Genomic DNA, 15,351 nt, shown 5'->3' on the forward strand with positions numbered 1-15,351 from the left:
AGCTGAAGTCAACGTACTTAGACCTACTCACTGCGGTGAGTCGACTGCTGCTGCTCCCCCATCAGCTCTCCCTGTGCCTCTCTTGGCGGTGGAGTACAGGAGTCAACGGGAGAGCGCACGGGGGTCAATTTATCGCACCTAGACTAGATGCGATAAATTGACCCCCGCTGGATCAATTGCTGCCCACCAATCCAACAGGTAGTGTAGACATACCTTAAGAAAGAACAGGAGCTGTGTTTAGCATAGATTTAAGATGGTACTGTAATTCCAGCATGTATATATGTATCCTAGGCCCTATGTATACTGCTTTTCCCATGTTAGGAAAGCACTTTTATAATGACTTTTAAAATAATTTTACTGTAGTGGTTTTAAAATTCTGTCCCTAAATCTTGTTAGTGCTCGTCTTGGGAAATCGTATTGTAGATGATGCTCTTGTACACTACTGCTTTAAGTGGTGGAGGGATATCTTTTTGTGTCTCACGGAGGGATATAGCTGTAGAAAGCTCAGAAGAGTGTACTGAGAAGCTACAGTGAAACCACATAACTCTTCAGTCTGCTCATAAGAGTCCATGCAGTTTTCATTTAAAAGCAGCTGAAACATTAGTTGAGCAAGAAAACAATCTATTTATAGCAAGAGCATTTCTAAAGTGCAGGCAGGCAAGTGTAACAATTCTTGTTCTTTTTTTAAAAAAAATAAAAAATGGAATATATACATTTTGTGTCTTTTACAGATGATACAGTGTTTGAAGTTGGGTGCTTTATCTCGAACCACGGCCAGTACTCAGATGAATGTTCAAAGCTCACGTTCGCATGCCATCTTCACTATACACTTGTGTCAAACCAGAGTTTGTTCTGCAATTGACACTGTATGTATTACAGATTTACAGTACTTTGCTTTAGTGGCAGCTTTTCTGAATGTGAATATCAATTTGTCAGACAACTGTTCTGTGTTTGAATTACATTTAGTAAAAATATCTCACTCATCGCCATGCCATTTGCTAGGCACTATGAATAATTTGATCTAATCTGTGCACATGTAACCAGCCCCATAGCTGGAGGCAATGGTAGACTTGTCAATTTCATATGTGAATCAGCCACTGTTGGACTGTTTAGCTCCCTCTTCCCTACCTGTGAGAGAGGCTTTCAGTTGCTATTGGGAGTGGGAGGAGGAGAGGAAGTCCTGCCTATAGCACCTCTTATTGGTTATTCTGCCAGGGAGGCAGATGGGCAACCAATTTTAGGGCTCAATTTCACTAGGAGGCTGGACCTTCTCACTACACTGCAAGTATGGGCTCCAGCCTCAGCCAGAATCATGTAATTGTGAAAAAATAGCAAGAGTTGGCAATATTTTGTAATACAGTGGTCTGGCCTGAGGCCAGCCAGCCCTGTTTTAAGTGGAGCCGCATTTAAGAACAGGCTGGGAGCTGGTCGTTCACAGGGTCCCAACCGAGGTGAACCTCCTTCCCCTCCTGTGAGCAATGGGGGAAGGATGATTCCTCTGCTCCTTGCCCCTCTTTTCTCTCTCCCTGCACCAACTGGCCTGGGAATGGGCAGAGGGGGGTGAAGACCCCATGGAGTTTACCCCCACTCCTGGAAGGGGGATAGGGGGACCCCAGTGCAGCCCCCCCCCCAGGCTTGGGAGACGGAGGTGAAGAACCACAGAAGAATCAAAGGTGCAGTTGGGGCAGCTGAACTGATGGTGGGGCCGAACAGATGGGGTGAGGGTTGGGGTGCTGAACTGATGGGGGTGGGGACAGAATTAGCTGCTGGGCAGGGGCCAGGAAGATATGGGGGTGAGAGCTCCTGCAACAGGGTCCAAAATCATCATCACTCAATGAATTTGGAAGAGTGGGCAACACTAATCACACACAGGAGATGTGCAGAAAGAATTCAAAAATCAAGGGACAAACACCCCCCCCCCAAGTCTTTTTAAAAAAATTCTCATGATTTTTTTGGGGGATTGAGTCATGATTTTTGATCTCTTGAAGTTGACAATACTAGTTACACATCCTCTTTTCTGGGGGGCTTTAGTAAGATCTTATGAAGATGTGGTATATGACATTACTGGATCCTGAAACCCAAACTTCAGCTGATTAAAAGACTCTCTTGTGTTTCTACAGTGCCTAGCATAATGGATTCTTGATCCTAATGGACACAACTGTACTACAAATAATCAGTTGGGGGCAGGGTTTCAGGTTTTGCTTTTTTCCATAGACAGCAGCTTCTAGAGGCCTGTTACTAGGGTAACAGATTTACTCCTTTGGCAGACAGCGCAGCGGATGAAGCCTCTGCTGCCCAGGGAGGGTAGGCAGCTGGATCTGCAGAGGATTGAACACCCTCTGCACTTAGAGAAGTTCTTAAACCTATAGTTTATTTTCTAAATTAGCAAGAATGAAAGGATGTGTTAATATTTAAGGAGTGAGAAGGAGAGTGTGTGTGTGTGTGTGTGTGTGTGGTATAAATTAGCTATATAACTGTTACAGACTCAGAACTAAGATACTGCAACTCTTAAGAAAAATGTTGCACAGTAGTATTCTATTTTGAAACCTACAAAATCACCTGAGAAAAATGAAATGCTTAACTTCTATAAGCTTAAACCACAAAACACTGCAGTCAAAGACCACTAATGGCTGAGGGGACTATTAATGGGATGCAAGAACTATCGCACTCTGGTCATCAATTTTCAAACCAGTCCATATTGGCACTGATTGAAAATTTGTAATATTTTAACCAGTTTGCAGAATACGCCTGTATGAAATGAGTTGGTCTTAGTCCAGCTTCAGTGGAGGTGTCCACAGCACAGATTGCCAACAAGAGAGCCAATTAGTGTCTGTTTTCATGGCAATTTTAGCAGAGGGTCCAAGGAGGAAATAAATAAGCATAGGAAAAGAACTATCTTCTCAACTCACAGGTGTTGCCTATACAGTGGGATTGAGCCATATGGGCAAGGCAGAGTGAGGACTACTGTTAGATACAGCATAGGCAGCAGTACCTGTTTTGGAATGGGTAAGACTTCAGTCTCCAATGTAAGCATCAGCAGCAAACATATAGTTTACTAAGGACGGTTGCACCAGCCAGAGTAACCACAGTTGATGACATCACGCCAGGCATGGTATAATGAAATTCTCAGATCTGGCTCAGTCTTGTGAATCCATGAATCTCTGGGGTGGCCCTACATGTGGTGCCAGGTAAGGTCAGGATATGCACCTGTTTGCACATTGATCAAGAGTTTGTGCTGGGGTGCTTTTGTCCATCCTGGTGACACTGCTGAAGAACATGCAATGGTGCGTTTTAATATAATATGATTGAAGGAAGGCCAGATCTTGGGATTGTGACATTTCACACAAAGTCAAACCACTTTATGCTCAGAATTTAACACTGACAGCGCATATGGAATGTCTCTTGCTGCTCCACTTCTGCCTGTAAGAAGGTCCAGGTTTCTGACTGATATAGCTGTACAGGCAGTATGCAGGTTTGGTAGATTCTGAACTTTGTCTCAGCGCAAAGCTATTTTTGCATTCATAAGCAAGACATAGGCTTCATGCAGGAGGTGGTGAGACCTGTTCATCAGAGAACATCCAGTTTGCTGCAACTGTTTGAACTTTGCTTGCAGCCCTAGGTAGGTGAACTTGTCAACACTCTGCATGATATTTGACCCCACTGGTACTGGGGGCTCTTGTGACCCACCTCTGAGGTTCTGGACCTTGGGCTTCTGCCATAAGATGTTAAACCCCAATGTGCAGGTGATGTTTTGGAGACATTAGAAGGCAGGATAAGGACTAATAATTATTTTCTTAAAAAATGCTTTGGGGTGGCCTAATGGTAATGAAAGAATGTTTTTGCTGCCATGCATGAGGATGTGGATTTGAGTGACTGACTGAAACCCTCCTATAGCTTAAGCCACTAAAGACAAGGTGCCCGCCAGACTTTATGCAGCTAGTCTGAAGAGATTAGGGTGTGCTGGTAGCATTTGTTACTAACTTGATGGAAATGTTGAATTTTTCCTTTCCTTTTTCTCCCTTCTCCTGACCCTACTTCATCCCCGGTCTAAAATGTGGGTTCTGCTATAAGAGTGGCAGCAGGGAAGAGGATCAGAAGAAAATAAGCATTTTCTACAATGAAGGTCTGGGATGATGCCCTAATGATAGCTGCGGATCAGGCTTATAGAGTAGTAAATCAGTGGATCTTTAGCGAACATTCACTGTGCTATTTTGGCAGGTTGATGAACTAAGCAAATGTGTGTTACTTTAGAAAGTGACACACAATGCATTAACCAATACATTTTTTAACCAATTGTTGGGGTGAGTTGGGAAGATCCAGGTTTATGATCAAACTTTATTGCCAGGCTATCTAGCTTTTTTTGCATTTCTTAATACAATGTTTTTCTCTAGTAAGAAGCAGTTGGAGCTGTTTAGGCTGAACACTCGTGTGGAACTTTATTTTGGTGCTGATATTTGTTTCAAGTTGGGTTTTTATGAAAAATATGTTCATGTGTGCAGCTAAACTTGAGGAGGATTTGGGGTAGTTGCTTTGTTAAAAAGAGATAGAAGGGAACAGCGCTGTCCCTTGTCAAATAATTGCTATTTGAGCCTTGTTAATATGCAGTAAAGTGTTTTACATTTTTTCTTGTTGCAAAACTTTGAATTCTTTCTTTGTTGCAGGACAATGTGACAGATAACAAGATAATTTCTGAATCTTCTCAGACGAATGAGTTTGAAACCCTTACTGCCAAGTTCCATTTTGTTGATCTGGCAGGATCTGAAAGATTAAAGCGTACAGGAGCTACTGGAGAGAGAGCAAAAGAAGGCATTTCTATCAACTGTGGACTAGTAAGATTAAAGACTTGTTTTGTTAGGCTGTTAACCTCTTTTCTTGCTTTTCGTTCTCTTTCATTGAGTAATCTCTGAAGTGGAAATATTTAGTGATGCTCAGAACTAAGGACTTCAGTATGAGAGCTAAGAAATGACAATTTATAGGAATTCTAACTAGGTTCCTATGCTTGTTAACAATTCGTGGGTTGCACTAGACTATGTAACTAGAAAACTGTAGTATCAGTATTTCTCTCTGAAAGTAACTTGGGCCCCGCAAAAAATATTTTTAGATAAAGTGTACCCTCTATTGATGGTAGTGGCAGTCACATTGTACTGTACTTACAGCAAACAAAAGCTATAATTAAAGTATGTTTTCTGTAATAAAATTTTAAATAATACTAAAAAATATATAGTAGGTTGCTAGGCTTAGTCATATTATGAAAATCAAAATATTTCTTTGAAAGGACGCAATCAACTTGAAATATAATTCATTAAAACAAAAAATTTAAAGTAGTTTCTGGTCCTATGTCTATCCCTGTCTATTTCGATGATTTTAAATTGAATTTTACTATTTACAAAAAAAAATTATCTCCCCTGTTGCTGTGTGAAAGACCCAGACAGACAGGGGAAATTGACAGTCTTTAAGTGATACCATGTCAAGCCTCTGATCCTTGCACTTGCTTAGAGCCCTGTTGGTTTATTAGGGCTCTTGTGGGTATAAGGATCTGCCTATGCAATTTTCTTTACAGGACTGGGTTCCAAATTTGTTCATTTTACGGGTGAAAACATGCCTTCTAACAGCCAGACTGCACACTTAGCCTGTGATCAGAACATAACTTCTTTTTCTTTCTGGCTCATGTATCACCAGTGGTAATGATTCTGCAACTGGAGCTTAGTTAACAATTTTATTAACATTGTGAGAGGCAGAAAAGAGTTCAACTCAGTTTCCCATAATTGTACTGACTGCAGATCTAGCAGGAGTTTTTTGTTTCTCTGTTTTTTTTTAAATCTTACATGATTGCTTTAGTAACAAAAATGTAACATGCATAAAATCTGATAAGGTGCTGCTTTTCTAAAGTCACCATAGCCACACTTAGAAAAAATATTTTAAACATTAAAATTTTAATTCACTGAATTACTTTTATAGCATTTTGTTGTAATTCATAGGTGGCAAATGACTTAAACAAATTCAAGCATATGGGAACACTACTGAAATTAGCATTGAATCTGAGATTTTATAATTGTTGGCTCAATTAAGACATTTTACAAGAATATATTGGGAATTAGTTGCACAGAGTGCCACCTCATGGTATATATTTAGAAGAACAAATATAGCTGAGATGCCATAGATGCAAAGACCTCAAAGAAAGTGGTTATTTTCCTTTACATTTTAGATCTTGATACTGTAAATGCTTACACACATGAACAATCCCGTTGAAGGAAATGGGGTTGCATGTGTACATAGGTTTTTGCAGGATCTAGGCAATAGATTGTTTATAAATACCATGTAAACACTTGCCATAACAATGTAGTGTCTATGGTAATGGAAAAATCACAACTAAAGAATTCTATACTAGCACCTCAATAAATAGAAAATTCAGGGTATTCCTTCTTTCATATCTGCAAAGGTGTTAAGTGCTCATTTTTATGTCAGAATAATACTGATGCAAGATGTTTGGTTGTTTTTTCTTTTAATATAAAACCAAACTTAGTAAAATTAAATATAATAAGGAAGATACCTGCTATGAGAAATAGCTTATAAATTTAACAATCGTCAAATTAAATGGCTGTTACAAAACAAAATGATGAATACTGCTACATGTGACCCTCATTTTGAATTAATTAAGAGAGCATATGCTTGCCACATAACCTGATTGTTCATAAAGACAGCAGATTACTACGGTCATTTAATTAATTAATTATTGCGAGCATGTAAATATAGAATAGTGCATAACAAAATTACTATACCTGGGTCAGTAACAACTATTTTTTTAAATAAAGTTACTTAAAATTGACAATAAGTTTGTTGTAAAATTTGTCATCTTTTTAGCTGGCACTTGGCAACGTAATAAGTGCACTGGGGGATAAAAGTAAGAAGGCAACTCATGTACCATACAGAGATTCAAAACTCACAAGACTACTTCAAGACTCTCTTGGGGGAAATAGGTATGAAAATTGGTTATTATATACTACGTTGTGATGAACCTGGTTTGACGGCTTTGATAAAGGACTGCATAATTTTAAAGAATATTATCAGTTTACTATTTCTGAGGCCTAAAGTGTTTCGGTGGCTGTGTATTTTATTACAAAACTCAAGATGACTAGAAATGTGTAATTTAAATGAAAACTTTCCTTTACCCTTTCGGAAATAAAAATACTGTTTGTATTGTGTTAGTGCATGAGAACAGGAAAGTAAGATATAGTATGAACAAAAGTGAAAATGACCACTATATTTTCATTCTGAGTGAAATTAAAAAACCACTAACGGTGTAAACATTGAAAGCTGCAGTAGATTAATTTAATTTCCAATAGTCCAAGGTGATATTAGTAACATAGGGAAAAAATTTAAGTTAGTTGACATTGTCCCTTTCAGTGGCATTGTGGTTATACTTTGCTTATGGCTAAATTGTTTGAAATCTTAGCTGCCAATTAAGAAAACAATCCTTTTTAAACTATGTAATTTAAATGTTGTAATTTCATTGTTGCATCATGGCCTTATTAATTAGAATGTGGCTGGAAGTTGTAGACATTTTTGGCTTGAAGGAGAAGCGTTTTTTACATGGCTTATTTTACGGGATGTTCTGATCAGTCTTTGGTGTGTTACAATATACAGTTAGTGTCACAAAGGAGGTGACAAGTATCAGAGGGGCAGGCGTGTTAGTCTGGATCTGTAAAAGCAGCAAAGAATCCTGTGGCACCTTATAGACTAACAGACATTTTGGAGCATGAGCTTTTGTGGGCGAATACCCACTTTGTCAGATGCATTCACCCACGAAAGCTCATGCTCCAAAAAGTCTGTTAGTCTATAAGGTGCCACAGGATTCTTTGCTGCTTTTACAAAGGAGGTGAGTTCCTCAATATGAATAGAATTCTGAAACATTTTATTATCTCAGCAGTCTTTTATTTAAAAAAAAAAAAACAACCCAAGAGGATTTCATTATCTAGCTGCCATTTTAATTTTGCAATCCAGTTTGCCTCCCTACAATATTTTTTGGCACTATTCTTTATAATCCTCACTCCTCCATTCCCCCCATCTTTGCATTTGTATGTTTGAAGTAATTTGCAAACTACTGCTTGCCCATTTGCTGCGGGGTTGGGGTTTGTGTGTGTGTGTGAGATTTAATAGTTTGATAAAAGACAAATTGTTTTTTGTTAATATCAGTCATCATTGTAAACAGAAGCTGAGTAGATTTTTGTGACTGAGCTAATATATTTTCATGAGTTTTCCAAGCTTGGTTTAAAGAGTTAATTGTCTCTTGCTTATATTCCTCTAGTCAAATCCTTAGCCTCTAACATTAATCACAGGTAGTTACTGTGGAGATGACTGTGATACAAACAGAGTATTATGACTTCAGTGAGAAATAATACTCTGTACTTAACATATTATAGCCCTTGTAATCTTCAAAGTCATCATAAAAATTAACCAGCTAATTAAGCAATAAGCATCCAGGCTCAGATGAACCCTGAAAAACAAACATGTTTGCATGCAAATGTCCATAATAATTTAAAATACATAGGGCCTACCACAGAGAAAGAGCTTCTGCAGCTGCTGACTGTTAAATCTCCTGTAATACACACCCATGTACACTACTTTCAAGTCACTGGGGAAAATGCTTTCCAAAAGCAGCTGCCTACGCCAGGTTAGGCAGGAGATAATAATCTCCTGCCTAACCTTGCGTATGGAGTCTGACTCTCCCAATCTGATCATCAAGTATTGTAGTCCATCTCCTGGGAGTAGCCTCAGGATTTCTGAGCATATGCTCTCTCTGCCTCCTGCACTGTCGTCGTCTTTGGCCTTCATGCAGCTTGCATGACTCAGAATGCCACAGATACGTTTAATGATGTTATACTGAATTGAATCCTAAAGAAAAGAAGAAAGCAAAGCTAGTATATAATCATAATTGTCTCTAGATAGAACCAGTTAAAAACAGATATTGTGTTTGGTGCCACAGGTGAGGGTATTGTCTTTGAACCTAGATATACAACCCTAGTGTCTGTGTTATAACCCAAATAAAGGTTCTAACAGGTGCATGACACTGTTTTGATATGTCACCAATCCATTATGGCTGCGACTGAATGATATCTTTACCAAACCTGGAACTGCCAAAAGATTTCACAGATGATGGCTAACCACATTTTGAAATCCAGACTGTCCTTGCAGAAATCAAATTAATAGATTTTTTTTCCCTCTTGCCTGTCCCATATTCTCATTATGATAGGAATCAGTTCGTACTTACTTTCATTTGTTGTGTAGTTCACCTGTTAAAGTGGACAAGTCACTTCTGTTAATTTTGTTTTAAATATCAGAGTTCTTTAACTTTGGAAAGCAGCTGTTGCTTGCATGCAGAATCAATTCTTCATATAACTTTTCGATACTGTAACATTCCATTGAATATATATTGTATATGTTGTGGACATATCACACACAATCTTTTATTACATCATAAGAGTTGCTAGTAATAAGTCCATCTATGTTGTACTGCACCCCAAGGACCTTAGATGATCATAATGCTACTATTGTGTCCATGTGTATTGTTCTCACTATGCATAATCCTGGCCAAAAGTTGATGCTGTAATAGTTCTGAAGCAGTATTTAAATATAAATCTTTTGTCTGTATTATGCTTACAAAGATACTCAGCACTGATGCTATTTTATATGAAAAGTGTTTGCATTAGGCAATATATGACATGAAAACTTGCTTAATTTTCATATTATTTTTACATTTAAGGGAAAAGTAAAATGAAGGGAATAGACTGAATTTTGTTAAAATAGTTCATGATGAAAGTCTGATGGTAAAGCAGAACTGAAGTCCCCACTCAGTGTGTCAGAGAGAAGTAGTATTATTATTGTAGTAGTATTATGTCGAAGACCTTGATTGAGCATGCTTAACTTGCAGCTTGAGTCATCAGTTTCACACTATCATTAAAGTTAAGCCCATGCTTAAGTATTTTTCTGAATTTGTGCCTGAGTGCCTGAAGGGAACCAAAGAATAATTCCTAAGTTCTAGTCCGAGCTCTGAGATTGAGGTCTTGGGCAAGCTATTTACCTTTTCCAGTTTACTTTCCCAAGCTGTACAGGGGATAATAATGACATGACAGACAATTAATGAGTTTCTCTTTGTAAAGTCTTTTAAGTTATAAAGAACTACCTAAATGCTAAATAATTACCATTTATTTTACTTGTAGGATCTGAGATCAGTTATTGATTAGCACAGAGGTGGGCAAACTACGGCCCGGGAGCCACATCTGGCCCTCCAGACATTTTAATCTGGCCCTCGAGCTCCCGCTGGGAAGTGGAGTTGGGATCTTGCCATACTTCACACAGCTCCTGGAAGCAGCGGTACATACCTCTATGCGTAGGGGCAACCAGGAGGCTCAATACGCTGCTTCGACTCCAAGCCCCACCCCCGCAGCTCCCACTGGCCGTGAACTGCAGCCAATGGGAGCTGCAGGGGTGGTGCCTGTGCACAGGGCAGCATGCAGAGCCTCCTGGCCACACCTCCTCATAGGAGTCAGAGGGGGGATATGCTGCTGTTTCTGGAAGCTGCTTGAGGTAAGCGCTGCCTGGAACCTGAGCCCCTGGCTCCCTTTCATGCCCCTCCCCTGCCCCAGCCCTGATCCCCCTTCCTGACCGCTGAACCCCTCGGTCCCAGATGGAGCACCCTCCTGCACCCCCAACTCCTCATCCCCAGCCCCACCTCAGAGCTTGCACCCCCAGCCGGAGCCCTCATGCCTTCCTGCACCTCAACCCCCAATTTTATGAGCCTTCATGGCCCACCATACAATTTTCAATACACAGATGTGGCCCTCAGGCCAAAAAGTTTGCCCGCCCCAGATCTAGTATCTTATATGCTAAAGTAAGATGATTTAAGGACAATATGGTAGCATTAACTCACAATTTCCATGCTTTTAATGGTGTAAGTCATATTCTGAACATTTTTAAAGTTAGTTTAAAGTCAGTGTTTTTGTATCAATGTTTATTTTAGTTGATGTATTTGATGCCATGGCATATGGGCTGTTTTGCGTAATTTAAAAGGGTTTTTGTTTTGATTTATAAAGTTGATCTATGTCTGTAACTCACAGCCAAACAGTTATGATAGCATGTGTGAGCCCTTCAGACAGAGACTTCATGGAAACTTTGAACACACTAAAGTATGCCAATCGAGCACGAAACATCAAGAACAAGGTGATGGTTAATCAGGACCGGGCTAGTCAACAAATCAACGGTTTACGCAGTGAGATTGCACGACTTCAAATGGAACTTATGGAGTACAAAACAGTAAGTAAATTTTATTAGGTTTTCTTTCATTTTAGTATTTCACTACCATTTTACAACTCATTTTTCTGTTAGCTACTTCTACTGCACAAAATAAAAGAACAGAATAATACCTTTAACTTATATAGCACATGGTGGCATCCAAATTTTACCTTCAGATATGAATGCATGACTACCGTTGATGTCAATGGAAGTTGCATATCAGAAGGCAGAGTGTGATCTTATAACCTATACAGAAAACACTTCATTCACCACTAAGCTGTGGGGGTAGATTACACAACAATTTAGGATGGCACATGAGTAAGAGTATCATTTTTTAGGAATGTTATTATTGTGATGGTTAAAGATTTAAATACCTATTGTGGTTAAAACAATTTATATAGGTTGGAAATTTTGCATCTCAGTTGTAGAGTTTCCTGCGCTGGTTTGACTGGCAAGAAACCAGATCATGGGTTAAATGTTTTACAGAGTTCTTGAAACATCAAAGTAAATTCTGGACTCCGATTTTTAAAACTAGTGTAAGTTATACATGCTGAATATTTATATTGTACTGTGCCTTCTTAGTATTTTTTCAGCAACAAAATAGAATCATTTTGAGGGAACTGGGGTTATTCAGTCTGCAGAAGAGAAGATTGAGGGGGGATTTGATAGCAGCCTTCAACTACCTGAAGTGGGGTTCCAGAGAGGATGGAACTAGGCTGTTCTCAGTGGTAGCAGGTGACAGAACAAGAAGCAATGGTTTCAAGTTGCAGTGGGGGAGGTCTAGGTTGGATATTAGGAAACACTATTTCACCAGGAGGGTGGTGAAGCACTGGAATGGGTTACTTAAGGAGGTGGTGGAATCTCCATCCTTAAAGGTTTTAAGGCCTGGCTTGACAAAGCCCAGCCTGGGATGATTTAGTTGGTGTTGGTTCTGCTTTGAGCAGGGGATTGGACTAGATGACCTCCTGAGGTCCCTTCCAACCCTAATATTCTATGATTTCCAGCAGATGTACTACTATTAAATTTGTTTGCCAAGCAGTCTCCTTTCTTGGTTATGGTTATGAGAAAATGTTTTTGTCTTAATAAGAGAAGGGATGGATTACTCATTTCCCTCACCCATGCTGATGCATGTTCCTGTGGCTTATCACAGACTAAGAGAATTTTGTAGGAACTTGTTAAAATAATGGCAGCTCATAACTGTTTTGAGAAATATGCATATTACAGTAACCTTTGAAAGGATGATTGCTTCCACCTTGAAGTGTCTTTAGAAATGTATGGAATTTTAAGTGGACTGCCTTTTCTGAGTTGAATGAATGCTGGGTTCAGATCAGTGTTAACTAGTAATAAATATGTTTTCTCTAGGGCAAAAGGATTATTGATGAAGAAGGTATCGAAAGCGTCAATGACATGTTTCATGAAAATGCTATGCTGCAAACAGAGAATAATAACCTGCGTGTAAGAATTAAAGCAATGCAAGAGACTGTTGATGCACTAAGAGCCAGAATAACACAGCTTATGAGTGATCAAGCAAACCAGGTCCTTGCAAGAGCAGGTATTGTGTACTTTTTAAAATTGAAAACTAAGACATTTATTAACGAGGCAGCTAAACTCTTGCTTTTCAGTTCTTGCAGGTTACTTAGGGCAGAAACTGCAAAACCTACTTCTGCAGGAAAAAGCCCCCTCTTAGCAGTCTTCATTGTAGTACTTAGAAATTTTAGTGGTAGAAAAGTTCTTTAAGGCCCCAATTGACCAGACCACTTTAGTATGTGAGTAACTTTAAACTTTGCTTTAGATTGGAGCCTAGATACGGAATGGGTAGATCTTGTCATGATTTCCTCACATCGTAGACTAGATTGAAATTGCTTTATCTACTGCTCGTTTTGCATGTTGCTTCAGAGCAATCTGAGGAGCTATGTACATATCCTACATTACTACATCTATGATGAATATATTATCAGCATTAACTAATATAGAAAATAAATAGAAAAAGTTAAGTTTCAATAATGTTGAACTTGTGACACAAACGAGGAAACTTACATTTCAGACTGGTAACTCATTGTAAACTCGCATGTCAAAGATCTTGTGGTATCATTTTTTTAAAAATCCCATCAGTTCAGCTGAACCAGTGTTAGAACTGGTGGAAGGCCTAATGTAGATAAAGCTCCTGTGACCACACCCATTTTACCACTGTGCTAATTAAACTTGCTTTTCAGTGTACCAGACACTCTTCTATATGAGGGTTCCTGCTGGTTCATCTGTACTAGTGTTAAAATTATGGGAATTTGGGGGAGGGGGAAAATAGCTAGGCCATTACTTAACCAAGGTGTTAGCCTTGCTACAAAACACCTCTGAAGTCCTCTATATACGTGTCAGTGAAACCTCTGGGGGCAATGGTGATCCAGCTGGGGCCAGTTTTATTTATAGTATAAACAGCTTTAAAGTCTCATCTACGTTGGTCTCACAGTTATCTTTTAAAGGCTTGTGCCTACCCAGTCCTATGAATCACTGTATTGTATGGTTTGTCTGACTGGTGCGTGCGTGCGTGCGTGCGTGTGTGTGTGTGTGTGTGTGTGTGACCAATTCCATGTTAAAACCTAGTGACGCTTCAGTTTTCCCAGATATAAAATTGCAGCCAGCAGAGGGAGGTGGAAGCAAGTTTAGAAGTTGTTTTTCCCCTTGTGCGCAACAATGGGGTTGTGCAACTTGGGAAAGTCCACATTTGCCAAGCTATTGGGAATCAGTGTGCATATCTGTTGTCTGTTGGTATTGATATCAACATCAGCAGGAGTGGAGAAAAGACTGAAAATTTAACTGTCCAAATTAAATAATAAATACAATTAAAGGACACAGGAAACGGTTAAGTTCCTCTGTATGGAAAATTTTAGGCCAAAATCCCAGTGGTTGTCATTTTAACCTCAGTGTCTCACATCTTCAGAGAGAATGTCATTTGAGTTGCAAGACTGGTAGGTGTTCAGTGTGACACGTTACTTACAGATATACGATACATTGCTGTTAAGCTCCTCATTTCACCAGCTCTTTTAATTTCCTTTTGAAGAAACACACTTGCTTGCAGCATTCTCAGGTTATGGATGATATACAATATATATTTTTTCACAAATGAGAAAATTTAAAGTGGGAAACCCAAATAGCCGTATTCCACTGCATCCATACTAATTTAATGTGAAAAGTTATATTACATCACTTTCTCTGTCTCTCTCAAAGGAGATGGGAATGAAGAAATCAGCAACATGATTCATAACTATATCAAGGAAATTGAAGATCTCAGGTATTTGTACAACATGCTGTGGTGTTTTAAGTCACATTTATGGGCGGGAAAAACCTTTCAGAATGTAGATGCTTTCTAAATTGCTACTCACTATATCATTGGCGAGGCTGAAAATGAACATTGGAAATAACTTTATGGTTTAGCAGAACCTAGTAACTTTTTGTATAAGTAATGGTATTTGAGAAAATACTTTAAAAAAAACAAACACCTTGTGTGATGACACAAAGTTGAGAGGTATTGCTAACACAGAGAAGGACCGGGATATCATACAGGAAGTTCTGGATGACCTTGTAAACTGGAGTAATAGTAATAGGATGGAATTTAATAGTGAAAAGTGCAAGGTCATGCATTTAGGGATTAATAACAAGAATTTTAGTTATAAATTGGGGACACATCAGTTGAAAGTAACAGAGGAGGAGAAGGACCTTGAAGTATTGGTTGATCATAGGATGACAATGTGATATGGCTGTTAAAAAAGCTAATGCAGTTTTAGGATGCATCAGGTGAGGTATTTCTGGCAAAGATAAGGAGGTGTTAGTACCGTTATACAAGGCACTGGTGAGACCTCATCTGGAATACTGTGTGCAGTTCTGGTCTCCCATGTTTAAGAAGGATGAATTCAAGCTGGAACAGGTACAGAGAAGGGCTATGAAGATGATCCAAGGAATGGAAAACCTATCTTATGAAAGGAGACTGAAAGAGCTTGGCTTGTTTAGCGTAACCAAAAGAAGGTTGAGGGGGGATATGATTGCTCTTTGTAAATATATCAGAGGGAT

The 15,351-nt window shown here is 39.1% G+C and overlaps 1 protein-coding gene across 12 annotated transcripts in view; it reads left to right on the forward strand.

Annotated features, from left to right (window-relative positions):
* KIF21A (kinesin family member 21A) overlaps window positions 1-15,351 on the forward strand; it is a 151,797-nt gene that overhangs the window by 57,065 nt on the left and 79,381 nt on the right. For 10 of the 12 annotated variants that reach the window (XM_050936020.1, XM_050936024.1, XM_050936027.1 and 7 more), the window contains 6 exons: window positions 732-866; window positions 4,662-4,829; window positions 6,862-6,977; window positions 11,115-11,310; window positions 12,652-12,841; window positions 14,512-14,575. In XM_050936020.1, coding sequence (XP_050791977.1) covers window positions 732-866; window positions 4,662-4,829; window positions 6,862-6,977; window positions 11,115-11,310; window positions 12,652-12,841; window positions 14,512-14,575 — 869 coding nt within the window. Of the gene's footprint in view, window positions 1-731; window positions 867-4,102; window positions 4,124-4,661; window positions 4,830-6,861; window positions 6,978-11,090; window positions 11,311-12,651; window positions 12,842-14,511; window positions 14,576-15,351 lie in introns of those variants that run through there. The other 2 variants (XM_050936029.1, XM_050936030.1) reach the window with 2 other exon arrangements.

The sequence above is a fragment of the Gopherus flavomarginatus genome, chromosome 1 (genome assembly GCF_025201925.1).
Source record: "Gopherus flavomarginatus isolate rGopFla2 chromosome 1, rGopFla2.mat.asm, whole genome shotgun sequence".
Classification (NCBI taxonomy): domain Eukaryota; kingdom Metazoa; phylum Chordata; order Testudines; family Testudinidae; genus Gopherus; species Gopherus flavomarginatus.